The sequence below is a fragment of the Mauremys reevesii genome, linkage group 2, assembly GCF_016161935.1.
Source record: "Mauremys reevesii isolate NIE-2019 linkage group 2, ASM1616193v1, whole genome shotgun sequence".
Classification (NCBI taxonomy): Eukaryota; Metazoa; Chordata; order Testudines; family Geoemydidae; genus Mauremys; species Mauremys reevesii.
In genome coordinates this window covers 13,652,925-13,680,750 of record NC_052624.1, presented here as the reverse complement: position 1 = coordinate 13,680,750, position 27,826 = coordinate 13,652,925, and the positions used below count along the sequence as shown (strand labels likewise).

Here is a 27,826-nt window from a genome sequence, read left to right as displayed (position 1 = left end):
CCGTTCGAACTGTTATATGGTTGCCACCCCCGCGGCATACTGGACATTGCCAAAGAAAGTTGGGAAGAACAGCCGAACCCAGGGAGAAATGTCATCGAGCATGTGTTGCAGATGAAAGACAGGATAGCCCAAGTCACTCCCATAGTGCGGGAACACATGGAGAGGGCACAAGGGGCCCAACAAACATATTACAATCGCCAGGCGACGATCCGAAAATTCCAGGTGGGAGATCGGGTGATGGTACTCGTACCCACAGCCGAGAGCAAGCTCCTGGCCAGATGGCAGGGGCCGTACGAGATAATAGAAGCCGTTGGAGAGGTCGATTACAAAGTCCGACAGCCCGGACGCCGGAAGCTGGAACAAATCTATCATGTGAACCTGTTGAAACCTTGGCAAGACAGAGAAGCGCATGTGGTCACTATAGGGTCACCTCCTCCCGAGAGCAACCTGCCTGGCCAAGTGGGAATATCCCCAGAATTGACCTCTGACCAATGAGCGGAGGTGATCAACATGATCGAACGCAACCAGGACGTGTTCTCAGAAAAGCCAGGCAGGATTACTGAGGTTCACCATCACATCCTCATGGAGCCTGGAGTGAAGGTGAATGTAAAGCCATACCGGATCCCGGAGGTGAAAAGAGAAGAGATCAAGTCAGAAGTTAGGAAAATGTTGAAGTTAGGGGTCATTGAAGAGTCTCATAGCCAATGGTCAAGCCCCGTGGTCCTAGTACCTAAACCGGATGGCAGTATGAGGTTTTGCAATGACTTCCGGAAACTGAATGAGATGTCCCAATTTGATGCGTATCCTATACCCCGGATAGATGAGCTAATTGACCAACTAGGGAAAGCACGATTTTTGTCCACCCTTGACCTGACTAAGGGTTATTGGCAAATTCCCTTGGCCAGGGCCGACAAAGAGAAGACGGCCTTTTCAACTCCAGAGGGACTGTATCAATACACTGTCCTCCCTTTCGGTTTACATGGGGCTCCTGCAACCTTCCAACGGCTCATGGACAAACTGTTGCGCCCACATGGCAGGTATGCGGCCGCCTATCTTGATGACATCATTATACATAGTCCGGATTGGGAGACGCACTTGGGGAAGGTGGAAGCAGTCCTGGACACCTTGAGGAAGGCGGGGCTGACTGCAAATCCCTCCAAATGCACAATTGGGCTAGCAGAAGCCAAATACCTTGGATATATAGTGGGGAGAGGTGTGGTGAAGCCCCAACTCAACAAGTTAGAGGCAATACAGAATTGGCCCCGACCTGTCCAGAAGAAACAGGTCAGAGCATTCCTGGGGCTGGTGGGGTACTACAGGCGGTTCATCCCCCACTTCGCCACCAGGGCATGCCCGCTAACTGACCTAACGAAAGCCCGTGGCCCGGATATAGTGAGATGGTCTAGCGCGGCTGAGGAGGCGTTTGCAGATCTGCGGACCGCGCTCTGCACCGACCCAGTGCTGGTAGCTCCAGACTGGGAGAAGGAGTTTATCTTGCAAATGGATGCCTCAGAGGTTGGGTTGGGAGCGGTGCTTTCACAACTGGTTGGAGAGGAAGAACACCCCGTCCTGTTCCTCATTAGGAAACTCCTGCCCAGGGAACGTAAATATGCCGTAGTAGAGAAGGAATGCCTGGCCGTAAAGTGGGCCATTGAAAGTCTTCGCTATTACCTACTCATTCGGAAGTTTACCCTTGTCACGGACCATGCTCCTCTGAAGTGGATGCACCAAAACAAAGAGAAAAATGCGAGAGTGACCAGGTGGTTCCTGTCGCTACAATCCTTCCACTTCAGAGTACAACATAGGTCTGGAATCAAGCATGGCAACGCGGATGGCCTTTCAAGGGTACACTGTTTGCCGACCCAAGTAGCCCAACCCTGTAGTGTTGAGCGGGGGGGGATGTGTGATAAACTCAGGACAGACAGTTGCAAGAGTGGGGGAGGAGTCAGTCCCAGAGAGTTAAAAGGCCCTCCTCCTTATCAACTGAGAGGCAACTACAGGTCAATCAGGTTCAGCTGAGAAAGGGTTACCAAGGTAGCAAATTAGAATCAGCTGAGGGGAGCTACCTGAGGGTAATTAGGATCAGCTGATTTCAACTTGGAGCTGCCTGAGACCTTTTTAAACCCCTTCCTGGGAGGAAGGAGGGTGGGGGGAAAGCAGAGAGAGAAGGAGCCCGGCTGCCAGGAGTGTTGAAGCAGCAAGCCTCCCCAGGAGGAGCGGCAGGATGCTCTCCTACAAGGCAGGGTAAAAATACTTTAACTAAGACTGGTGGGAAGACAGGGAACAGACTTCCCCTGAGTCCTAAGGGGGACTGCATTACCCAAGCCGGTCTCACCAGAGCTAAAAACAGCAGAGGCTGGGGAGACTGAGACGGGACTTTGCCACATGGGCTAAACTCCAACAGGGAAGGTAGAATAATCCTCTCTCTTTGCTCCAGCTTAATTTACGTGGTCCTGGTGAAATCATCATGGATTTGAACAATCTCATTGCTAAAGTAGGTTGAGAGCTCTTAGGAGGTTGGGTGAAGGCAATCTGAGTTAGGTTAATCATCTCACTGTTCAAAAAAGTTCCACTGACTATGATTTCAGAGATACTATGGAAGAGGGTAAAGAAGGGTCGCATGGCTTCATTTACTGCTGGGGCATAAGACTGTCAATAGTCATTTACTTCACCACCCCAGTGGTTGATAACTACAAACAAAATCATTCTTATTTGAGAGCCATTGCCTAAATATTTTACCAATACATTAAACAATGTTCTTTTTTTCTAAATAGAAAATAGATATTTAGGAGTTCTGTGACTTTACATATTTCAATTATAGCAGATGTCCTTCCCTGGGCTCATATAAGGAAATGTTACTACCATAGTAAATAATCTCTCTCAGGTCTAACAGGTCTTAAAGACCACCTCAAAATTGTAACTTCTTATATACTAGGATATGTGTGACATGTTGTTTGAAGATTAATTAGTCAGGACAAGGAAGGATAAGTTGGTCTGGGTGATCATACCGAGAGATCTTATTTTTCAATATCAGGACTTCAAGTAACTATCCCTGCAGAGTGGTTTCAAAAATACTATTGTTAGAGCTATGTGCTCTTTTGAAGGTGGGGAGTCCATAGACCTATCTGAACTTCCATTTGATTTTCTATATTGCCTAGAATGGAGACATGCTTCTCCACCTTTTTTTGACAGTCATGGATGGAATCAACTGCAATTTAGAAATTAGAGGTACAGGTTTTGAGGATCCACAACTAACATGCCAATAATTTTGCACAAAACTGAATATCAGATACAGAATACCTTTTTTTTAAATAGTCCTTAAAATTTGGCATTGATCCTAGATTATTTTCTTTGCATTTATTTGGTATAGTACTGTATGTTGTTCTATATTAATAACCTTAGCTGTTTATTGGAAATACAAAATGTCTTTTCAGTTTGGACAGCAATCTCCACATTCTGAAAAAACTATTATGTCTGTTTTATCATTAGAGAACTGCATTATTTCTTGCATTGCATAAACTTATTACCTCTAGGGAACCACTTCATTCTTCAGCACAGTAATAATGGGACAAATAAAATAATCATTATATCTAGAGCCTTTATAATAGATAATAAAGTTATTACCATTACCTCTGTTTGTTTTTCCTTCTGTGTAATGGTGGAAAACATACTTATGGTATCAGAAGTCCCAGAGGCCTGACTTAAGACCCCTGAGCTTTTCCGTTTCTCTCTCCTATGCTTTAGTTCGTTTTCCTGCTGGAAATAATCCAAGATGGGATTATTTTCTTTATTTTTATTTGGTGGCATACTTATTTCTAAAGCAGAATTTTCTTGACAGAACAAAACACGCTGAGATACTCATAAATATTTTTCTAGAGATAAGGACATTCAGCTTCCTCTACTAACACCCAAAACAAGTTGAGGAACTCATAGTTTAGAAAAATAATTGTGTCAAGTATTTTATGTTAGAAATACGTAATCAAGCAATTAAGAGCAGTACTCAAATGACTGATACTTTTTATTTTTCCCTAAAGTAGGTAACCATGTAGAATCCCATATTATTTTACAAATTTTTACTACTCATTGGAAATAAAAGAAAAAATTGAAAACACGAGGGTAAAGAACCACAGAAGAAAAGAAAGAAAATAAAAGGAAAATAAAAGGTGCAGGAGACATGCAGAGGAACAGGAAATGTTGGTAAAATGCAGAGAAGACATAAGGTAACAAGATCAAGGGACATACTAAAGGCATGGGGGGTGCTCAGAAAATCCAAAAATGAGAGATGGGTACCCAAAAAACATCCCAGAAGTTGAGCTAGAGAAGGGAAAAATTAGAAATAAATTGCTTAATTTTCGTGGTGTAGATTTTATTTGAGTTTCCTTTGGCTATCAATCCAATGAACTATCACTATTAACTGAATAGCTGAGAGAAATTCAAATAAAGCCTCCCTCAGAAAATTGTGAATCCCACCTATTTGTAAGAACAGAGGAGGAGGTAGCAAGAAAGTAATTTCTGTCTTGGTCAAATTTCATTTAAGGTGATTGGCTTTCATCCAGGAGTAAATGGAGACAAAACAGATAGAAACATAACTTAGGATAGCAAGGGAAAAATGGAATACAACTCAGTATCAACAGCATCTTCCCCCTGAAGCCACTGGAAGAACAAGGAAGCAGGAAGCTGGTTGTGTTGAGCATTGCCCTGTTATACCCAGGGTTGTGAGTTCAATCCTTGAGGGGGCCATTTAGGGAACTGAGGTAAAAATCTGTCTGGGGATTGGTCCTGCTTTGAGCAGGGGGTTGGACTAGATGATCTCCTAAGGTCCCTTCCAACCCTGATAGTCTGTGATGGTCTGCTTGTATTATTCCAGGGCCACCAAGAAAGCAAATATCCACACAACTAACCCCTTTTTCACATGGACAGAAAATGCACGTCTTTAAACTCCTAACGGAATGGATATTTCACAGGCACTGTGAAATGTACCACACCGAAGTCATGCTGCACAAACTAAATCCTGCCAACTTTCCATTTTCAGATAGACTCTTTCCTCACCCTTATAAAATATTCAGAAGCCTACTGTTCACTCTAGCAAGACTAGGACTCAGAATAATAGAGGTCCATGGGTGGAATGGGAACGAAGTCCACCTTGGACATTAATTAGTTTATTAGATATATGGAAACCACAGAAGGGAAAATGGGTTAAAGTTATAATTTACTGTTGAGTACTGGACACTATTTCTTAGAGGTAGAAGTATAAAGAGATATCAAAACATTTAGGCATCTTACCATTGCTGTATATTCCATTTTGGTATATGTGCTATTCTCATCATCATAATCCTCACTGTAACACTCTGCCTCAGCAAGGGGGACACAAACAAATGTGTTAGAATTGGTCATAAAATCCTCATACTCCTTTGCCAGTGGGGATTTCTCTTTGTTTTGGTAAATCCCATTATCGGTGTAATTTTCCCCCATATCTATAGCGGCATGGTAATTCCCACCAACGTTCTGTGCAGTAACTTTCACCGTAACCTTCCTGTTGGTCATTGTTTTCAGCCCTTGTCTGAGTATTTTGCAACACAAATCCCCTGTTATGTGTATCACAAACTGCAGACCCATGCGAATCCGAGAAAAGGCAAGCTGAAGCTTGGTCCTCTTTTCAGCTTCATCTGGTGTTGCTGGATCATCAGTATTGCAGGAATTCAGCAGCAAGGCAATGAACAGGTTAAGCACCTGAAAACAATTGAAGTGAAAAGTAAGTTGACAACACTATTTTGTAATTGAAAAAGCAGTCTTGGAAACCCTTTTTTAAACTCCCCCCCCCCCCCGCCAATATTTTTTCCTTATTATAACAACATGGTAACAAGAAAACATTTTCTACTACACTATCTTATTTAGTGACTACTTAGCTAATGCATGAGCTGAGCATGGATGGATTCCCAAAAGGTGAAACTTAACAATACATCATAAAGACAAAAAACGTATGTCAAAGTTAGAGAGAAAGTATGCAACATGAGGTACAGAAGGGACAGGAAGTAAGTTATATGATAGATCAGTTGTGGTGAAAAATAAGTATATCAGAAACGCTTGGCAGTGTAACCTGCTAAAAGATGTAAGAGCTGACAGTAATTAATTGTAAGACTCACTGAAGAGTATGTTAACCTTGCCATAGCAAAAGAAGAGAGGGAGAAAGGAACCATGGGCATAAATACTGAAGGCAAAGCTTCTGTGATATAATGTATACAATAAAACACTGAACTATCCAAATGGTTTGACCAGCAGTACCCTCTTAAGTCAGGAAGACACCCAAAAACTGGCATATCCACTAATATGCATCTTGCAAAAAATAAACAAATAAATGTGGGGCATGCATTCAAAAAACAACACATTTGCCTCATGGAAACTTCACACTTTCTAGAAAAAATGGCGAGGTAGTATATTTGCATATGAATAGGGCCCTACCAATTTCACGGCCATGAAAATCGTGTCACGGACCATGAAATCAGTCCTTCCCTGTGAAATCTGATCTTCCCCATGCTGCTAGGAGCCTGGGACTCCTAGCTGTTAGTCCAGCCAGGCTGGGGAGGGACAGGAGTTGTCCTTCCCCTGCACACCACGCTTGGTGGAGAGATCAGACCCACCTCCAGAGGCAGAACAGAAATTAGGGTGGTACACCCTCACTTCTGTGCTGCAGCAGCCCGGGAGCTGGGCTCTGGACTTCCACTCCTCCCAACCTGCAGCTCCTGCTGGGACTCTGGGAGCAGACCTTGGGGTTTTCTTCCCCAGTGGCTCCTGTGGGGACTGGGGACTTCTGCTCCCATTGGCTGCAGCTGAGGCTTCCACCCCCTGCTTCTCCAGGGGCTCCAGGAACCTCCTCTAGCCCAGCCCTGAAGGCAGCACAGAAGTGAGGGTGGCAATCTTGGGACCTCCTCACAACAACTTTGAACCACCACCCCCCAATCCCATTTTGGGTCAGGACCCCTATGGTTACAATACAGTGACATTTCAGATGTAAACATTGGAAATCATGAAATAGACCAATTAAAGAACCCTCTCACCATGAAATTGACCAGAAAGGACCATGAATTTGGTAGGTCCCTACATATGAGCAATACAAATAGAACAATATTTGGAAACTCACCACTAGGTTTCCTACCACCAGGACCAGCAAGAAAAAAGGAAGACACAGCTCTTTCCCAGCTACTTCCATGCAGTCCCACAAGGTTTCAATCCATTCTCCACATAGAATTCGGAATATAATAAGGAATGAATGGAAGAAGTCAATCATATGCCAGCGTAAATCGTCTGTGCTTATTTTAGTGCTGTTGCAGTAACATTTTCCAAAAACCTGCGTTCCTACTGCAGCAAAAATAAATACAGTGATACCTAAAACCAGTTGAAGACTACCCAAGGCACCAACTGACTGACACATGATTTTCACAAGTTTATTTAAGGCTTGCCATGACTTTGACAATTTGAAGATCCGCAGCTGTAACACAAAAGAAAATAGTACAACGTCAAATAGCAAAAAATTAATTCATGTATTTCTAACACTCACTTATAAAAAACTGAGCCCACAATTTTGATATATTTGCTATACTCAGAAATGCATATTTTCTTGTAGTTTTTTTCTGACATCAGAAATACACAAATTGCAATCTGGTAATAAGTAGAACTATTTGTTCTCAATAAGGCCTGGTCTACACTAAGAAGGGGGGTCGAACTAGGGTACGCAAATTCAGCTACATGAATAGCGTAGCTGAATTCAAAGTACCCTAGTTCGACCTACTCACCCATCCAGACGCGGCGGGGTCGAACTTCGCGGCTCCCCCGTCGACTCCGCCACCGCCGTTTGCAGTGGTGGAATACCGGAGTCGACCGCAGTGCTTCCGGAGTTCGAACTATCGCGTCTGGATCAGACGCGATAGTTCGAACTCCGAGAAGTCGAACTCACCGCTTCGACCCAGAAGGTAAGTGTAAACCTACCCTAATACTTGTTCTTAATTTAGTCCTTTTGCTCGTTAGAGGATGATTTGCAAACTAATTCTGATTACATTATTTGTTCACTTAAAATATTCTTTATTCACAACTATCCGTCAGATAGTTCAGAAGAATAATTTTCAAACTATTGGCTGTTCATGAACAGTTTGAGTTTGCTTATTACTATTTTTTATTTGTGTTGTGTGGCTGCATCATCTAAGTCCCATGGTGTTGTTATTGTTCCCTGACTGACTGATAGAAACTTATTAACAGAATAATGCATTTCTGAAAATTCATTAGGAAGGAGTCATTCATGCTAAAATTCAGGCTTCATGATCATTTTCTTTAACACACAGCAGTTGTCCAAATAAAAATATGACTTCATGAATCAAAGCAAATCATACTTGGTGCTTTTATTCTGGACCATAATTGCAAATATAGTGTATGTATTATTTGCACCATTTGACCAGCTCAAGAAATAAGTATTCCTATATTACTAGAAATGGTCAAATAATTAAAAACAAATTATGATTTGTGAATATTTTTGTGAATAAAAATGCTCTGTTTACACTCTGATTTGTGGAGTTCTATTATTCATTAATATTCTAAGCATGGCTATATCAACTATAACTGGCTAGTAAGTCCCCCCTGAACTGATGAGCTCCTTTGCTTCAAGTTGTATAGAAACTTACAGGACTGTGTCCTATTACATTACCATGGACCCAAGCTTCTAGGGCTGGATCAAGAATTGACTGAGTTCCATGAAATGGAAACCAATGGAAATTATCTGAAAACAAGCTCTTCCCCACGCCCCCAATCTCGTGCATCATCACCAGTAATAAGAGTTTTGCATGCCAAAACAGGACTTTAGTGACCCCCCTTTTTACCCAGTTAGGGCTTTAGTGGCTCCCCACTGTCTTCAGTGGTTTGCACAGATGTCACTGATTATCACAGTAACCAGTCTTGGTTATGATGGACAAGAAGAAATAGAATTCAAATGACTACACCTTAACTGTGGAAGGCTAATAGGAATAAACAGCAGTAAGCACTTATTTTAGTCACAAAATCAGCAGATATGACTCTGAATAAATACAAAGAGGGAACAGATGTGCTGAATAAGAGTGACATTTTTATATAGGGTTACCAGAGCCTATTTTAACTTGCTCTAAACTAGGAGCAATCTTATGAGGAGGTTGCTGGACCATCTTTCCTTTCTCAGCTCGAAGTATTTCTGGTGAGGAAACCTCACCCATAACCCCACCTAAATATCCCAAGAATATTCTTGGGGAGGAAGAGGGGGAAGGCCCTCCAAATTCCCACCTCTGCCAAAAGAAAAGGTCTGGAATGACAGAGTTGATCCTAATCCTTGTAGAGAAATGATAAGGGGTGAAGAGCCAAAGCAGCAGAGCCCCCTGGAGCCAGGCTACTCAAGAGAGACAGCTTCAGAGGTTTTGTAGTATCCAGTATGGAACATTTGGTAAACTTTTAAATGTGTTTTTTGATTACTCGACTTATAGTTCTTGTTGGTTTATTATATACTAACACACCGTATCAAGTTTACAAATTCATCAAACAATTTAGATATTAACTGGTCACTTGGATGCAGTCTAGAATTTTCATTGTAGCTATTCACTCTCTAAAAATAGAATTATTCGGGGGAATGTGGGCCACTGAAATCATGCAAAGCGTTTATTGTTTTGTCAAACAGATAAAAAAGAAGAATCATTACCAATCTGAAAAATGTCCCATTTTGTCCCAAAATTGTGCTTATTAGGCCTATCATAACAATTATGCTGTCAAAAATATTCCAGCCCTGCTGAAAATAGTAATAGGGATCTAGAGCGATGATTTTGAAGATCATTTCTGCTGTAAAAATTCCAGTGAAGACCTGTGAAAGGAAAAGTGAAACTGATGTCAGCATAAAGGTACGAGGAGCTGGTCTCCTAGCAGGGCTGCCTTCTTATAAATATAAGGCTAAAATATTATTTATGTTATTATATTATTATTAATATATTAGCCCACACTAATCCACCCAATATTATTTATGTTATTATATTATTATTAATATATTAGCCCACACTAATCTACCCAAGCAGGCACCAAAGGGCAGAGGAGGTTCAATACAAATTCTCCATTACCTGCAAGCTGATAATTTATCCCTTCCTCCACTCTAAGGGAAAAAAACACGTGAACAAATGAGCAATGAGCCTTGCAACCTGACCTGAAGAACAACAGTTTCACACACTGGTGGGAAACAGTTCTCTAGCTGAGGTGCACACAGTAAGAATATCTTGCTCCCTCCCTCTTTGCAGTTAAACTGGGGAGCGTTAGCTCAGGGGACTCAGATTGTCTCAGTTATTCACAGTATCATATGAAGAGAAAGGTGATCTTAAAAGTAACAGGACCCAATCCATTTAAAGTTAAAAGTTGCATCTCCAAACAAATCAGCAGTCAATGCAGATTGTGTAGCATACATATAACATGCTGTCTCAGAGAAGCACCCCTTAAATGGTATTCTGCTCCAGTGGATGTTTCCAAAATGGTCAGTAGCCCCATGTAAAGCACATTACACTGTCTCCATATGGCAATGACAAGATGTCAATCACTCTAGTTCAACATCCTGGCCAAGAATTCATGATGAAAGGCCCTCTGCTGTGACCTAGGCATCCAGAAAAATTCTCAGGTTTCAAACCTGAGTAAGGAACACTTGGCAAACCCCCCAAACTGAGGAAGAAGCTATCTTCTCCAATTCCTCCAGCTTGTATCCCTCTTCCCTTGCCCCCCGCATAACCATAGTCTTATCTAGACTGAGCCACGACCTGCTTACCCTCATCCAAGCCCCATTCTTGGCATAACACTGGGTAAGACTGTGGGACTAGCTGTTGGAGTGAGGACTCAGATCCTTTCACGATCTGATTCCACCAGGGCAGTATAGATGCCTGGAAAGTTTCCCACAGTATGGGGACCATTCTCTGGCTTACACCAAGGAATCCCACTCCTGTAGTGATGAAAACACTGGCACGAACAGGCAAAGGAGATTTTTTTGCCACCACAAACACCTCTGGGGTAGTTGGCACTGGTATCCTTTTGTGGTGCTGAAAAAGATGATGGTGATACTTCTGGCACCAGGCTTGACAGTGCTCTCAGCAGTGCCAGAGCCAACTGTGCCGACTTAGGCACCAATTTGGAGGAGGAGGGCTTAGGTTTCAGGTACAGTCTACTCAACTCCTTGCCTTCTTACCAGACTTAGGGGTGGAGACCTTCCATTGGCCAGGGCCTCTTTGGAAGTCTTATGTTTCTCCCTCTGCACAGGTGAGGGAGATGGGTGCCAGGATTCCACTAAAGCTGGAGGCGCACTTCTCATTGAAGCTGCAGCACTTGGTACCGAGTCAGCACTGCCTTCATCAACAGCGGTTTCAGCCTAGCCTCCCTATTCTTCTTCATTTTGGGCTTGAGCTCCCTGCAAATCTGGCACTGGTCTTTTACATGTGCTTCACCCAAGCACTTCAGGCAGCTATTGTGCAGATCGCTCACAGGTATAGGCCTCCAGCAAAAAGCACACAGCTTGAAGCCCGGTGACTGGGGCATACCTTGGTACCGCAAGCAGAAACACCCCCAAACTGGAAAAACAACAAGTCTTAAAAAAAAATTTTTAAACACAATTAAAACTAACTATACTAATCACTTGATTAACTATATTATAGATACTATTATACACAAAAGCTGAGAGAGAGAACTGTTCTGATATTGAACAGGGTTCCAGCGACCATCACGGGTAGTAAAAAGGAACTGAGGGGTGCTAGGGGCAGCTCTGATCTTTATACCTGCACACAGTGGTGCATGGCAACAGACCTCTGCCACCTGAAATAAGGTAGAAATGACCGTAGCAGTATGATGTTTTTCTCTATGTGGATCAGCCCTAGAGGGGCATGGGACACTTTGAAAACAGATTTCATAAATATTTGCCAACAACAGAGGAATGGTGAAACTCAAGGAACTTGGGTTCCATTCCAGTCTCTGGAGGGGAGTGTGCTCTAGTGGGCACAGACTCTTCTGCCCCATCCCCTCCAACCTGTCCCTGTCCCAGTACTGTCTCTTCCCCACCACTGGTTCTTTATCACAATGCCATTCTCCTCATCTAGCCAGTTCAGGCTTCTGATCCCAGCCCTTGCCAGTATCTCACCCCTCCAGACACCCCATCGGAGTCTCCCCCACTCCTGCTCCCAGTGTTCTTGCCCAGCTCCTTGTCCCCCAGAGAGTACTAGCTCCTTCCTCCACTCCCTGATCTCTCCCTCTTTCTCCCCGGCAGCCTCCAGATGCTGCCTGCCCCCCGAGACTCGCCTTCCCCATTGGCTCACAGTCCCAGTCTTTCTCCATTGGCTTCTCATCCAGTCTCACTGTCCTCCATCTCCCCAGCTACTTGTCAAAGTATCTTTGCCCTGCCATTCCCAGCTCTCTCCCTACACACTGGCTCCTTGGCAGATCTTCCTCCCACCACATGTCCTGTCTTCCCCCATACTTCTTTCTCCCTGCCAGTCCATCTTGGCCCCCAAGCTCCTTGTCTTAAACTACTCCCCACGCCATCCCCTGCAACACCCTAGGGTCTGGCTCTTTTCCCTTCTGCAACTGAATCAGACAGCTTCCTTCTCCACACTCTTTGGGTGCCAGCAAAGGGTTCATTGAGAGCACCCGAATGACAGGCTCCCATTACAGGGAAAGTCCTGCTTTGCCCTGTGTTAGTACCTGCAGTTAGAATCTGGGATCATGGGGGTTCTGGGCCACTGACGCCTCTGCATCACACCACGGGAGGCTTAGGCTGGGCTCCCATGGGAGGACCCCTTGAGGCTGAATTTGGCTGGAAGTACTGCCTAGCAGGATCTGATTGGTGGCCCCCCACAGGCCCCTGACTGACTGATACCAATACTTCAACCAAGACGCCATGAAGGGGAGCTGTCTGAGCAACAATACAGACTGCCTGCCCATCGCTGCTCCAGATCCTGCTTGTGAAAGACCCTAGACTTTGGCTTATGACTCTGCTTTGTTCTCAACTTTACTATTCGATTGCTCTCTGTAACCTGATGCCTGATCCTGCCTGTCTCCTGGCACCTGACTCTCTCTCTCCTTCCCCCTCTCCTTCTCAAACTCTGACCCTCGGGTACCTGTACTCTGCCCCCAACTCTGTGCTGATGATTGCCCCCCCCCCCTCGTCCCAGTCCCCTCCCCCCCCACCCACCCCCCCACCCAATCCAACCTCCACCATGATGCAGGGATGCAGGCACCAAACAGCAGCCAAGCAGCAGCTCCCAGTGGAGACCAGCAGGATCAAGTCATCCATCTGCAAGCACTGCAGGTGGAGAATCCACTATATGCAGTGCATTGAAGAAGACCCTGTGTTGAGAAACCAGGTGTGGAGGTGCTCAGTTACAAAGCTCAGTGTTGGGAGGAGAGAAGGACACTGAAGGAGAGAGAGAGATGATTATGGTCCCGCTGCCCAAACAGTTTGATGTCCCCCTGTGGGAATTTGCAGGTTATCTGAACCAATGCAGGCTGGAAACCAACTAATGCAGGCTTCTTTTCCCACTCCAGCCCTGCCCACCCACCCACCCACCTACCACCAGCTTATGCTGGAGCCAGCCACCCACCGTTGGAGCAGAAGCACCTGATTGGGCCCACCCCACCGTGCCCAGCCTCTCTGACTAGGATGCCTCTCTCTGACTTATGCCTACCTGCAAGCTTTCACTGATTATTCTGATTGGCATTATGCCCTCCAGAAGCTTGGCTCTCCAGCCAGCTTTGCCAGGGACATGGGCCAGCCACACCATGGGCCAGTGCCCATTGGAAATGGTGGCTGGCTGGTGAAGAGAAAAGGTTCCCCAACTTTATTATTTCCGGTGGAGGCTCAATGATGAAAAAAACACCAATGACCAGAATGAAAATCCCACCACCTGCCAGGCACCTACCTTGCATGAATGACCCCATTGATTTTCGGGAGGTGCATGAATGGAAGGAGGAAAGAGGGTCTCTAGCCCATCACCTTCACGCCCCACTGAGCATGTGAAACCCACCTCTGAACCCATGCATGTCCACCCCCAACAGACTGGCATCTGAGCTTTGAACCAGAGAGATCAGAGGAGACCAGGAACCACGCTTAGCTGAAGGGGACCGCTTTAGAACAGAGAACTCTTCAGCAGCTTCTCCCTCCTTCCAAATGGAAGAGTCTCCATGCTCTGGAACCACTCATGCCCCGGCCCACCCTCAAGTAGAACCTAGCCTGAGAACTATGGTGCCTCCCTGCACTTCTATTTGCTACTCTGGTTGCAGGTCTTGGGACAGGCACAGCAGATCTCCCCACAACTACCAATGATAGACTCCGGGGCTGCTGCTAACTTTATAAATGCTGAGGAAGACAAAACCCTCCAGATCCCTCTCCAGCTGAAACTCACACTGGACCTTGTGGAGAAGATGGATGGGTTGTCCCTATCATAGGGACCAGTGACTCAAGAGATGGTCCCCTTAGAGGCTGTAGTGGAAGGGCACTGTGAAACAATATGCTTAGATATGATCCACTTCTCATTAATACTTGGCATTCCTTAATTGGCATAGTATGACCCTTGTATTTCCTGGTGATGGAGGAGCATTAGCTTCTCCTTCGAATACTGTCAGAAAGTGTGCCTCCAAAGAACAACCAACACCCAAGCGACCCACACCTGGGGTCCCTGGATGAGAGGAGATCTTCAGAAGCAGAATCTTGGATGGCAGAGGCTAGCCATATGAGAACAGATTCAGCCCAGAATCTCAGCCTCGCTGACAAGTACTACAACTACCTGGATGTGTTCAAACAGAAAAATGCAGACTCATTGCTCCCACACAGAGACTACAACTGCCTGATAGACCTACAGCCTGTGGCAAAGGTGCCCTACATATGGATATATTCCATAGAGCAAGAGATGCTCCATGGATATCTCCAGTAAAACCTTGCCAAGGGCTTCATTTGTCTATCTACCGCTCCATCAGGTGCACCAGTCCTCTTTGTGAAGAAGGATGGGTCACTATGTCTCTGTGTAGACAATCGTGCTCTCTGACTGGGAATCAAGTGACTATTCATAACCGGTACCCCTTGCCCCTAATTCTGAAATTGCTTGACTGCCTGAGGACTGCCAGGATCTTCATAAAACTAGATCTTCAGGGAGCATACAATTGATTGCACATAAGGCCTGGGGATGAATGGAAGATTGCTTTTCGTATTCAGTATGGGTATTTTGAATGCTTGGTGATGCTGTTTGGCTTAACCAATGCCCCTGCAACATTTCAACATTTCATGAACGATGTGTTCAGGGATATCCTGGATCAGTATGTGATTATGTACCTCAACAATATTCTGGTATTTTCCAAGAATCTGGAGCAGCACTACCAGCATATCCAGTCTGTCCCAGAGAAACTACAGAAACATGGGTTGTACACCAAATTGAAAAGTGCACCTTTGAACAGGCCACCGTTGAATTTTTTGAGTACATCATCTCCCCAGAGGGAATCTAGATTGATCAGCAAAAGGTGGAAACCACTTGCAACTGGACAGCACCCTGGGCCCTCTGGGAACTGAAGCGCTTCCTGGGCTTTGCAAATTTTATAGGAGATTCATCACTAACTTCTCCCAATTAATATCTCCCTTGACTTCCCTCCTCTGCAAAGCTGTGTAATTTTTTCGGTTGCCCGAAGGCCAACTCACTTTTGCCAGGCTAAAGACTGTCTTTACCATGGCCACAGTCCTGGCACACACAACTTGTCCATTTATAGTGGAAACAGATGTATCCAATGTGGCCCTAGCAGCGGTACTATCACAGTGACTTGGACCCCGTCAGTTCTGCACCCTTATGCATTTTATTCTCAAAAACTTACTCCCACAGAGATGAACTATGAAATACTGGATAGAGCTGCTCACCATAAAAACTGAATTTGAAGAATGGCATCCCCACCTTGAGGGAGATTGGCACCCAGTTCAGGTCTTCACTGACCATAAGAACCTCAAGTACCTCTGCAAAGCCCATTGAACCAGAGGCAGTTAAGGTGGGCCTTGTTCTTTTCTTGGTTTGAGTTTACAATTACCTACTGCCCAGGAAAGTGAAATGGGAAGCCAATGTTCTATTGCAGAAGTAGGTATGCTACCAGATAAGTGAAGAACTGACTTCCAAGCCTTCCTACCACCTCAAGTCCAGTAACTTTGCCAATGTAACAATTCAGTGAGACCTACTCTTCCTCATCTGATCCGCCTCCAAAGAAGACCCACTTGCCCAAGGAATGCCACTGGGAGCTAAGATGCACTGTTCCCAGCAGGATGGAATAATATACTTTGATGAGCACATATATTTGCCCCCAGGGCAACCCTGACTGGATGTGCTATGGCTGTGCCATGATACTCCAATGGTGGGTCACTCTGGCTACCGGAAGACTCCCGCATGGTTGCCCATTTTTTCTGTTGGCCCCACATGTGGGCTGAGGTTCAAGCATACACGGACTCCTATGAGTGGTCTGCATGTACCAGGATGCACCAAACCAGAACCATTGGCATCTTAGTAACCCTGGAGACTCCTGGTTTGCCATCAGCCTAGTCTTCACTGTGGAACTCCCAGTGTCTGATGGCCATACTTAGTCATAACGGTTGTGGACTGCCTAACCACAATGGCCTACTTCACCCCTGCAACCATCTGCCCTCTGCTGAGGCTACTGCCCAACTCCTACTGCACAGTAGGACTCTATGGATTCCTAGACCACATAGTTTCTGACCAAGACTCATAGTTCACCTCTCGCTTCTGGCATGAAGTATTCAGGTTCCTGGACATTCACATATACATCTCCACTGCATACCACCCCTAAATAGATGGACAAACTGAACAAGTGAACCAAGGACTTGAGGTGCTTTGTAAATTATCATCTAGCTAACTGGTCCATACTCCTGCCATAGGCAACATTTTCTTACAATGCTGACCATGCCTTTATGGGTCGGAGTCCCTTCTTCGTTAATTATGGGTTTCCACCCAGTATTACCAATAGCTTTCCTGAACCCTGCCACCACCAGCTGGGTCCAACAGATCCATCTTATTCAGGAAGTACTCAAGAACCACCTAGAAGAGGTGAAAAAGGCCTACAAAATGCATGTGGACCATTAGCGGCAAAAAATTCCAGTATTTATGGGAGGCCAGAAGGTGTGGCTTGTCACCAAACACCTCCAGACCAAATGACCTTCCCGCAAATTGGACCACCAGTTCTGGGGAATCCTTCCCAATATGTCAGCAGATTAACCCAGTTACCTTCAAACTCCAGCTTCCCCAATCTCTCAAAATACACCCAGTTTTCCGTTTCCCTTCTGAAGCCCTACACCGAGAACCCGCTCCTTGACTGAAATCCAGAGTCACAAGGAATATGAAGTGAATGCCATCCTCAATTCCCAACGGACATGCAGTTGTTTGCACTATCTAGTGAAATGGCAAGTTTACAACTGCCAAAAATACACTTGGGAGTTTGCCTCCCATGTCTACGCCCTTGACCTGATGGAGGAATTCACCAGTCTGAATTGGCACTGTCTCTGACTCTGACCTCACAGTACCTGATTCTGTCTGCCTCCCAACTCCTGCTCCAACCACTAGGTATGATTGCCCTTGTCCCCGTCATGACATCCTGGGTTGGAGGGAGCATGTTCAGATATTCTGTGGGGAAAATGCATGCACAGTCTGGTCAGCACTAGGAACTGTGAGAGACTGGAGCATGCTTAGTTAAATGAAAAAACAAAAAAACCTTCAGCCTGAGACAGGCACTCAACATGAAAAAATTTCAGTCTAAACAGCTAATTTGACCAAGTGATAAGCAACTGAAAACAGGGTCTTATATGGGAAGTATCAGACAACCTTAATAATAGGCAGTTACTAGCCACGTCTATAATGAGCATAAGATTTCACTTACGTTGTTGACTGTAATAATCATGTTGCTAAGAGCGTCTGTCATATTATGGTTCTCTATTACCATGAAGATGGTATTCACCACAATGCAAACAGTGACAGTGAGGTCAGTAAATGGATCCATTACTATAAGCTTCACTTTCTCCTTGAGTTGTATCCACAGTGGGCAACAGTCCCAAATGAGATATTTTTGGGCAAAGCGATTCCAGCATGAAGGACATTTCCGTTTTGACTCTTCCAGTTTAAGTGGGAAGGAGGACAAAAGGACAGTTAAGTAATTTATGCTGAATTATATGGAAAGAAAAGAATTTCAGTCAACCATAGCACAGAGAATTTATTTTAATCCCTCTACATATGACCAAGAAAGTATGGTCTCTAATCAAATCACTCACTCATTCTACACAAGCCGCTAATTCAGTCACTTTAAAAGATCTATGGATACAGGTGAAGTCACCCACCTCTTCATATCTGTGTTAACTTTTCTGAGGATGCTACAGTATCTGTATTAAGGGAAGACTTTTCAGGTGCATGGTTAGAAAAATAAAGATTAATTACTGATAAGTACTGTTTTTCATTAGTCATATTTCTGTACCTATACTTCTACACTTTGGGCCCTGGGCATTGTGCTCTACCAAAGTTGTGTCTCTTGGGGTTGTATGAGTGCCCCTTGGTGATGCCAGTGTTCAACGACTATGTGCACAGGAGGCAGTGCAGCCCCCAACCACCTCGGTTCCGTCTTTTGAACAATAGTGTTGCATAGCGTGATAGGAATTCCAAGGTAGAGGGGAAGAGGAAGAGTGCTATCTTATAATCGGTGCTAGCATCGGCTCCTCAGGCATTCTGAGGTAAAATTTCCACTCTTCTTTCCAAATTAAACTAACTGAATTAAGAAACTACAAGTAAAAATGGGTAAAGATGTCTGCAAAGACTGAACAGTAGACGTGAGAGAGGTTCCTAATGTTCTTTCCCATAGGGGAGAAGGAACTGAGGTGGTTGGGGACTGCACTCCCTCTTCAGTACACTCAGGGTATGTCTACACTAAAGTGGGAGGTGTAATTTTCAACTTGAGTAGACATGCATATGCCATCTTGTGTGGCCAAAGAAGCAGGGGCAGCGGCTTGGGGTATATGCCTGAGTACATAATTAGGACCTCAGAAAGACTGTACTCCGACAACCAGCTTAAACTGCTGCCTGTGCTACCATGGCCGCACTGCTATTTTTAGAATATTAATTTGATTATAGCTCCCTCTTGATGAAGATGTCCTTCTGGAATCCCAATGTGGTTTAAGATTGTCTTCAGGCACCACCAACATGACAGATGTTGCATGACAGATCCAAGAGAAGCGTAGAGAACACCAGCCACTGTTTATGGCATTTATTGACCTAACTAAGGCCTTTGATTCCATCATTTGTGAAGCATTATGGAAGGTGCTGTCTAGGTTCAGTTGTCCACTGAAGTACATTTGTGCTCTCAGGCTACTTCATGATGGGATGGCTGCCATCATCCTCTCTAATGGGTTGGAGATGGACCTGTTCACCATCCATACTGGTGGTTAAGCAAAGCTGCGTTATTGCCCTCAGCCCTTTTTTCCATCTATCTTGCTGTAATCTTGATTCTTATTCGTGACTGCCTTTCTTCAGGAATTGGGATTATCGTATCACATGGATGGACAACTCTTCAATCTGCAGCATCTTCATTCTAAAACTAAAAAGTCACCAGGACTGTTATTACAGTATGCTGACGACTGTGCTATTCTCGCGCACACTGAGGCTGACTTGCAATCCACCCTAGATCTTTTCTCAGGAGCCTATCATAGCCTGGGACTTTCCCTCAACATTGGGAAGACTGAGGTGCTCCACCAACCTGCCCCAGCACAAGTTGCCCCCCTTCTCCCACAAATTATCATTGATGGTGAACCCCTGGAAAATGTTGAGCACTTTCCTTACCTTGGTAGCCACCTCTCCCAGACACCCAAACTTGGTTTAAAGATCAAACACAGGATCCGTTGTGCCAGCGTATCCTTCAGAAAGTTGTTTCATTATGTCTTTGTTGATAGAGATCTGCAAATGGAAACTAAGATCCTTGTCTACAGTGCAGTAGTCATCTCCACTCTTTTTATGGGTGCAATACATGGGTGACATATCAAAGCCCTCTTAAGCATCTAGAATGGTATCAACAGTGCTGCCTTAGGAAGATTATCTGTATCAGATGGGAAGATCGTCGCATCAATGCCAGTGTTCTCTCTGCAGCTAACATCACCAATGTTGAGACAAAGATTGTAAAACATCAACTTTGCTGGGCTGGTCATTGTGTGTGGATGGCTGATACTCATCTTCCGAAGCAAGTCCTCTTTTCTCAAATTAGTCATGATAAGAGTACCCAGGGGGGACAGAGGAAAAGACGGTTACTCACCATAGTAACTGTTGTTCTTCGAGATGTGTTGCTCCTATCCATTCCAGTCAGGTGTGCGCGCCGCGCGTGCACGGCTCTTCGGAACTTTTTTACCCTAGCAACTCCGGCGGGCCGGCTGGCGCCCCCTGGAGTGGCGCCGCTATGGCGCCTGTTATATACCCCAGCCGGCCCGTCCGCTCCTCAGTTCCTTCTTGCCGGCTACTCCGACAGTGGGGAAGGAGGGCGGGTCTGGAATGGATAGGAGCAACACATCTCAAAGAACAACAGTTACTACGGTGAGTAACCGTCTTTTCTTCTTCGAGTGATTGCTCCTATGCATTCCAGTCAGGTGATTCCCAAGCCTTACCTAGGCGGTGGGGTCGGAGTGAGACGTGGCAGAGTGTAATACCGCGGAGCCGAAGGCTGCGTCGTCTCGAGACTGCTGCACCAACGCGTAGTGGGAGGCGAAGGTGTGGACCGAAGACCAGGTGGCCGCTCGACAGATGTCCTGGATGGGAACATGGGCCAGGAAGGCGGCCGACGAGGCATGCGCTCCCGTTGAATGAGCAGTGAGGCAGCATGGTGGCACGCGAGCAAGCTCGTAGCATGTCCGAATACATGCCGTTACCCAGGAAGAAATCCGCTGGGAGGAGACCGGCTCACCCTTCATGCGATCAGCGACTGCCACAAACAGCTGGGTCAAACGCCGGAAAGGCTTCGTCCGCTCAATGTAAAAGGCAAGGGCCCTGCAGACGTCCAGGGTGTGAAGCTGTTGCTCCCGAGGCAAGGCATGCGGCTTCGGGAAGAAGACCGGGAAGAAGATCTCTTGGTTGAGGTGGAAGGCCGACACCACCTTAGGGAGGAAGGCCGGATGTGGTCGAAGCTGTACCTTGTCCCCGTGGAAGACGGTGTATGGTGGACCCACCGTTAGAGCGCGAAGCTCAGAGACTCGTCTCGCTGATGTAATGGCGACGAGGAAGGCTGTCTTCCAGGAGAGGTAGAGCAGGGAGCACGTGGCCAAGGGCTCGAAGGGGGGACCCATCAGCTTGGCTAGCACGAGGTTCAAATCCCAGGTCGGGGCAGGACGCCGCACCGGCGGGTACAAGCAGTCCAGGCCTTTAAGGAAGCGGGAAACCATCTGGTTGGAGAAGATGGACCGACCTTCCACAGATGGACGAAAGGCGGACACTGCTGCCAGGTGAACTCTCAAGGAGGAGACTGCAAGACCTTGCTCCTTAAGGTACCAGAGGTAGTCCAGGATGGTAGGGACAGGGACTACGAATGGATTGAGGCCTCGTTGATCACACCAGAGTGCGAATCGCTTCCATTTCGCCAGATAGGTGGAGCGAGTGGAAGGCTTTCTGCTCTCTAGCAGGACTTGCTGTACTGCCGCCGAACAGTCCCTCTCTGCATGGGTCAACCACTCAGGTACCAAGCTGTAAGATGGAGGGACTGCAGGTTCGGATGGCAGAGTCTGCCGAAGTCCTGGGTGATGAGGTCCGGCCACAACGAAAGGGGGATGGGATCCCGAACGGAGAGCTCGAGCAGCAGGGTGTACCAATGCTGCCTCGGCCAGGCTGGAGCTATGAGTATGACGTGGGCTCTGTCCCTCCGAAGCTTCAGGAGCACTCGGTGCACGAGCGGGAATGGAGGGAAGGCGTAGAGGAGGCGATCCGTCCAAGGGTAAAGGAAGGCGTCCGACAGGGAGCCTGGCGAGCGATCCTGGTACGAGCAAAACAGGTGGCACTTCCTGTTGTCCCTGGAGGCGAATAGGTCTACTTGGGGAAATCCCCACCGCTGGAAGATTGTGTGCACGACATCGGGCCAGAGGGACCACTCGTGGGAGAGGAACGACCTGCTGAGATGGTCGGCCAGCGTGTTCTGCGCTCCCGGAAGAAAGGACGCTTCCAGGTGAATGGAGTGGGTCACGCAGAAGTCCCACAGGAGCAGCGCTTCCTTGCAGAGGAGGGAGGAGTGTGCTCCGCCCTGCTTGTTCACGTAGAACATTGCCGTGGTGTTGTCCGTGAACACTGTCACGCAGTGGCCTTGCAGGCGGGTGCGGAAGGTGTGACACGCCAAATGGATCGCTCGCAGCTCGCGGATATTGATGTGCAGAGCGAGCTCTTGGGGTGACCAAAGGCCTTGGGTGTGAAGGTCGCCCAGGTGAGCCCCCCAACCGAGCGCTGAGGCATCCATGGTCAGAGTGGTGGACGGACGAGGAGGGTGGAACGGGACTCCCGCACACACGACCTCCGGGTTGAGCCACCAGCGGAGGGACTCGAGGGTCAGCTTGGTGATCGTGACTACCATGTCGATGGGATCTCGATGCGGCCGGTACACCGACGCTAGCCAAGACTGGAACGGGCGGAGGTGGAGCCGCGCGTACGCGGTGACATACGTACACAATGCCATGTGGTCCAGGAGGCAGAGGCAGGATCGTACCGTCGTGGTCGGGAAGGTGACGAGGTCCCGGATGATGGAGACCATTGTCTGGTGTCGAGAACACGGCAGGCAGGCGCGGGCCAACGAGGAGTCGAGGACCGCTCCAATGAACTCCACCCGCTGCAACGGAATCAAGGTGGACTTCTCGGCGTTGATGAGAAGACCGAGTCGCCGGAAGAGGGACAGGATTTCTGTCAACTGGCCCGTTACCAGCCGTCGAGACTGTCCGCGAACCAGCCAGTCATTGAGATACGGGTAGACATGTATCTGATGATGGCGGAGGGCTGCGGCAACCACTGCCATGCATTTGGTAAACACCCACGGTGCGGTGGAGAGCCCGAATGGTAACACGGCAAACTGGTAGTGGCCGTTGTTGACCACAAAACGGAGGTAACGTCGATGAGGAGGATAGATCGCGACATGGAAGTAGGCGTCCTTCATGTCGAGGGCGGCAAACCAGTCTCCCGGATCCAGAGAGGGAATGATGGTCCCCAGGGTGACCATGCGAAATTTGGGCTTGAGCAGGTATTTGTTCAGCTCTCGAAGGTCCAGGATAGGACGTAGCCCTCCTTTCGCTTTGGGGATGAGAAAATATCGGGAATAGAATCCCCTGCCCCGCCTGTCTTGAGGCACTGCTTCTATGGCACCCACGCTCAACAGAGTCTGGACCTCTTGTAAGAGGACTTGCTCGTGAGAGGGGTCCCTGAAGAGGGACAGGGAGGGTGGGTGGGAAGGTGGGGGCGAAACAAATTGAAGGCGGTATCCCGACTGGACTGTTTGAAGCACCCAGTTGTCCGTTGTTATTTGGGACCACGCCGAAAAGAAATAGGAGAGGCGGTTGTGGAAGAGAAGGGTAGGATCCGGTAGGGAGAGTGATGGGCCGTCCTCGTGCGTCCCATCAAAAGGCCTGCTTGGACCCCTGAGGGGCCTTGGAAGAGGCCTGGCCCTGGTTACGCCTGTTGCCGGAAGGACGACGGCGATTTGGGCCCGGTCGCCTGCTATTGTACGGGCGGTAGCGTTGTTGATGGAAGGACCGGGGGGGTTGCTGCCGGAAGGACCTGCGCTGTGGAGCCGGCGTGTGCATCCCGAGGGTGCGGATGGCAATGCGACCGTCCTTCAGGGTCTGAATCCGGGAATCAGTTTTCTCAGAGAAGAGACCCTGGGTGTCAAACGGCAGGTCCTGTAACGTATACTGCACCTCCGGCGGCAGGGTGGAGGACTGCAGCCAGGAGATGCGCCGCATCGTCACGCCGGAGGCTAAGGTCCGAGCTCCCGAGTCCGCGGCGTCGAGGGCGGCCGTGATGGAGGACCTGGACGATTTCTTCCCCTCGTCCAACATCGCCGAGAACTCCTGGCGGGAGGCTGATGGCAGGAGCTCCGTAAATTTCGCCAGGGACGCCATGATGTCATAGACGTACCTGGCGAGGAGGACCATCTGGTTGGCGATGCGCATTTGCAGGCCGCCAGCCGAGTAGACCTTGCGGCCTAACAGGTCCATTCGCCGCGCGTCCTTCGACTTAGGCGCAGGGGCAGGTTGACCATGCCTCTCCCTGTCGTTGACCGACTGAACGACCAACGAGTCCGGGGTTGGGTGAGTATAGAGATACTCGTAGCCCGTGGGGGGGACTGAATATTTGCGCTCGACCCCACGAGCCGTAGGAGGGATGGACGCCGGTGTCTGCCAGAGTGTGGTGGCGTTCTTTTGTATTGTCCGTACGAACGGTAACGCCACTCGCACTGGAGCCTCCGCTCCGACGACATTTGTGATAGGGTCCTCGTCCTCCTGAACCTCCGCCACGGGAAGATCCATGGCCGTCGCCACGCGGCGGAGCAGGTCTTGGTGAGCCTTCAGGTCTATTGGCGGAGGCTCCTTGGTAGAAGCTCCGGCCACCGCCTCGTCCGGTGAGGACGACGAGGACAAGCCCTGGACGGCGACCTCCGTCGAAGGACCTGCGGACTGTTCGTCGGCTGGGTCGGGCTGCATGGTCCTCTCGCGGTCAGGCTCGCGTGGTGGTGAAGGGGGCGGTCGGCTAACAGTCGCCTCTGGTACCCTGCGCTCGGAGGCAGGGGCTCTTGGGGGCAACGGCACCCCCTGAGACTCATACTGGGCCCATGGCACCCAGAATCCCCACTGCTGTGCCCCCTGAGGTTGACTGTGTTGGTTAGGCGGTAGGTGTCCATTGCTGTCCGCCGCGGAGATGACCGACGCAGGGCGGGATGGCCATGGCGGTGCCGAGGCGCTGATGGATTGCGCCGTCGACTGAGGCAGTCCGGCCTCGGACGGTGCTGAGGATCGGTGCCGGTCTTCACGGTACCGGGATGGTGACCGAGACCAACGTCTGCCGCGGTGCCGGGAGCTCGACCGGTGCCGGGAGCTCGACCGGGATCCGGACCTGCGGTGCCGGGAGCGGCTGCGCGACTCGCGGTGCCGGGAACGGTGCCGGGACGGAGACCTCCGTCGGTGCCGACGCGACGGCGATCGGGACCTGGTGCGACGCCGGGAGTGCGACCGGTACCGCGATGATGAACGGTACCGGGACTGCGACCGACGTCGAGACGGCGACCGGTACCGCGATGGCGAGCGGTGCCGAGATCGCGAGCGACGGGACGGTGACCTGCGGTGGGACCGGGAACGTGACCGGGACCGTCGTCCGTGCCGTCTGTCTGGAGAGGGCGGCCGGATCATCATGGCCGGCTTTCCTGCCGACACGACAGCCCGCACCGGCGGTGCCGGGGGCCGGAGGCTCGGTGCCTCTATGAGCTGTATAAGCTCGCGCGCCGAGGAGAATGTCTCCGGCGTAGATGGCAGTCGGGGCTCGACCACAGTCGGTGCCGGGGAGCGTGGCGGTGCCGGACTCGACGGCCCTTGCGGCGCCGGAGTCAACGGCCCAGTTCACGTCTTGTGCACGGCCACCGCGGGGGCCGCAGGTGGCGGAATCATCTTCGCTGCTGAGTCCTCAACGCGGGACTTAGCAATCGCCTTCGCCAGCTTGCGCTTCTTAGAAGGCGAGAGCGAGCGGTGCCGGGTCTTCGGAGCCGCTGGCTGAGGCTGCGGAGCCGCGGTGCCGGAGCGGCTCGGGGCCGCCGGTGCGCTCTGCACTGATGAAGTTCTCGGTGCCGGCACGGACGGTGCCGGGGGCTGGAGCGACGCCTCCATTAGGAGCTGTTTTAATCTAATGTCCCGCTCCTTACGAGTTCGCGGCTTAAAGGCGGAACAGATAGAACACTTATCTGTTCGGTGACCTTCTCCAAGGCAACGGAGGCAGGCGTCGTGCGGGTCCCCGATTGGCATAGGCCTCTGGCAAGATGCGCAGGGCTTAAAGCCCGGTGCCTTGGGCATGAGCCCGCACCGGGGGAGGAAAGGGAGGGGATACCCCCCTTAACCTTATCCTAAAACCTAACTAACTAACTATCAAAAACTATCTACACTAAGTACTAAACGAACTATATACAGAGAACAGTAGCGAGAGCTAGGGTGGTGGAGGACAGAGAGCACTCCACAGTTCCAACTGGCCGTCACGGGCGGTAAGAAGGAACTGAGGAGCGGACGGGCTGGCTGGGGTATATAACAGGCGCCATAGCGGCACCACTCCAGGGGGCGCCAGCCGGCCCGCCGGAGTTGCTAGGGTAAAAAAGTTCCGAAGAGCCGTGCACGCACAGCGCGCACACCTGACTGGAATGCATAGGAGCAATCACTCGAAGAAGAAATGCTACACGGGCACCCTGAAAGTATATTTTAAGAAGGGAGGCATTGACCCCACAAATTGGGAAGAGCTGGCTGGCAATAGACTACAATGATGTCACATCATACATCAAGCCTCAGCACGTTTTGAACAGAATCACATTGCTCAAGAGTCTGAGAAACGGCAAAGGAGGAAGGAAACGGTACAGCATCCCGGCCAGCAGTTGTGCTTTCTCCAAGCAACCACCTGTCACATATGTGGAAACACCTGTACAGCATGAATTGGACTCCTCAGCCATCTTAAGTCTCATCAATGACTTTTCCCCCGGCAGACATCATCCTTGTATTGAGGGATAGCAGCCAACAATTAATTTGATTACAGCTAGCATGTATATGTCTATCCAAGCAGTGTAGACATACCCCTCAGATGTTGAATGCTGATGTCGCTGGAAGGCATGTGTGCAGCCCCAACCGATATAGCTCTGATAGAGGTTCTGTGAGCTCGATGCTGGGGTCACCAAGCATCCAAGTGAAGGTGGAGGCATAGGTTTATTATTTGTGATGATTTAAAATTATTAATAATGGCTAACAAACTGGGTTTTGAAGATCTGAAGTCAGAGGAATGTCATATGTTTATAATGAAATCTCATTTTTATTCCAAGCAACCCAGAGTCTGATTTTCATTGCCAAGAATTCAAGAGTAAAGTTGTCCTGGGTTTTCCCCTTTCTGGCTTTTTTCAAGTCAGCTACAGTAGTTCAGTGCCATGTACAAGTAAAGTGGAACTGTGGGGGTATATGTTTTCCACATTATTTTTCGCCATTTTAATTGACGAGGAGTTTTTCTTCTCACACCTCTTGTTTTGATGGCTATTTAATAGTACAAGAATCCTACCTCTCAACTATACCTTATTTTGAGGGATGTCACTCATTTTAGTACCTACATCCAATTCAAATTTGATGTTACATAACTTATTGAAAATTATTAACATTAGAAATAATCATGAAACTGAGGTTAGATAATGACTTATTTACACTACTGGAATAAATCTCATAGCACTTTTGGGTCTCTGTCACACAATGTCCCATATTTAGGTCTTGACAGGAAGGTGACGTATGACAATAGTTGTTTTACTAAAACTTATTTTTATTTACAGCATAGCATCCATATATGCTCTACTAATTTTTAAAATTACATTGATTATTTATTTGTAACAATTTGATTTTTCAGATCAACTTATACTAAGTTTGCATTAAAGAACACTGAAGAATGACTTACTTGTGGCATTGGCAATAATATTGGTTGCGCTCATTATCCTTTGTCTTCGAACTGGATTGCTTACAGAGTCTGCTGATATCTGCTCCTTTGGTTAGGAAAATAATATA

General features: G+C 48.1%; 1 protein-coding gene across 5 annotated transcripts in view; it reads right to left on the bottom strand.

Moving 5' to 3' along the window:
• The window catches only part of LOC120397146 (sodium channel protein type 5 subunit alpha-like), a 119,674-nt gene that overhangs the window by 61,514 nt on the left and 30,334 nt on the right, over positions 1 to 27,826 (bottom strand). For 4 of the 5 annotated variants that reach the window (XM_039522691.1, XM_039522693.1, XM_039522694.1 and 1 more), the window contains 6 exons: positions 27,720 to 27,804; positions 17,932 to 18,161; positions 9,707 to 9,865; positions 7,139 to 7,486; positions 5,284 to 5,730; positions 3,631 to 3,756 (listed from right to left, as the gene is read on the bottom strand). In XM_039522691.1, the coding sequence (XP_039378625.1) occupies positions 3,631 to 3,756; positions 5,284 to 5,730; positions 7,139 to 7,486; positions 9,707 to 9,865; positions 17,932 to 18,161; positions 27,720 to 27,804 (1,395 nt within the window). The remainder of the gene's footprint in view (positions 1 to 3,630; positions 3,757 to 5,283; positions 5,731 to 7,138; positions 7,487 to 9,706; positions 9,866 to 17,931; positions 18,162 to 27,719; positions 27,805 to 27,826) is intronic. The other variant, XM_039522692.1, reaches the window with a different exon arrangement.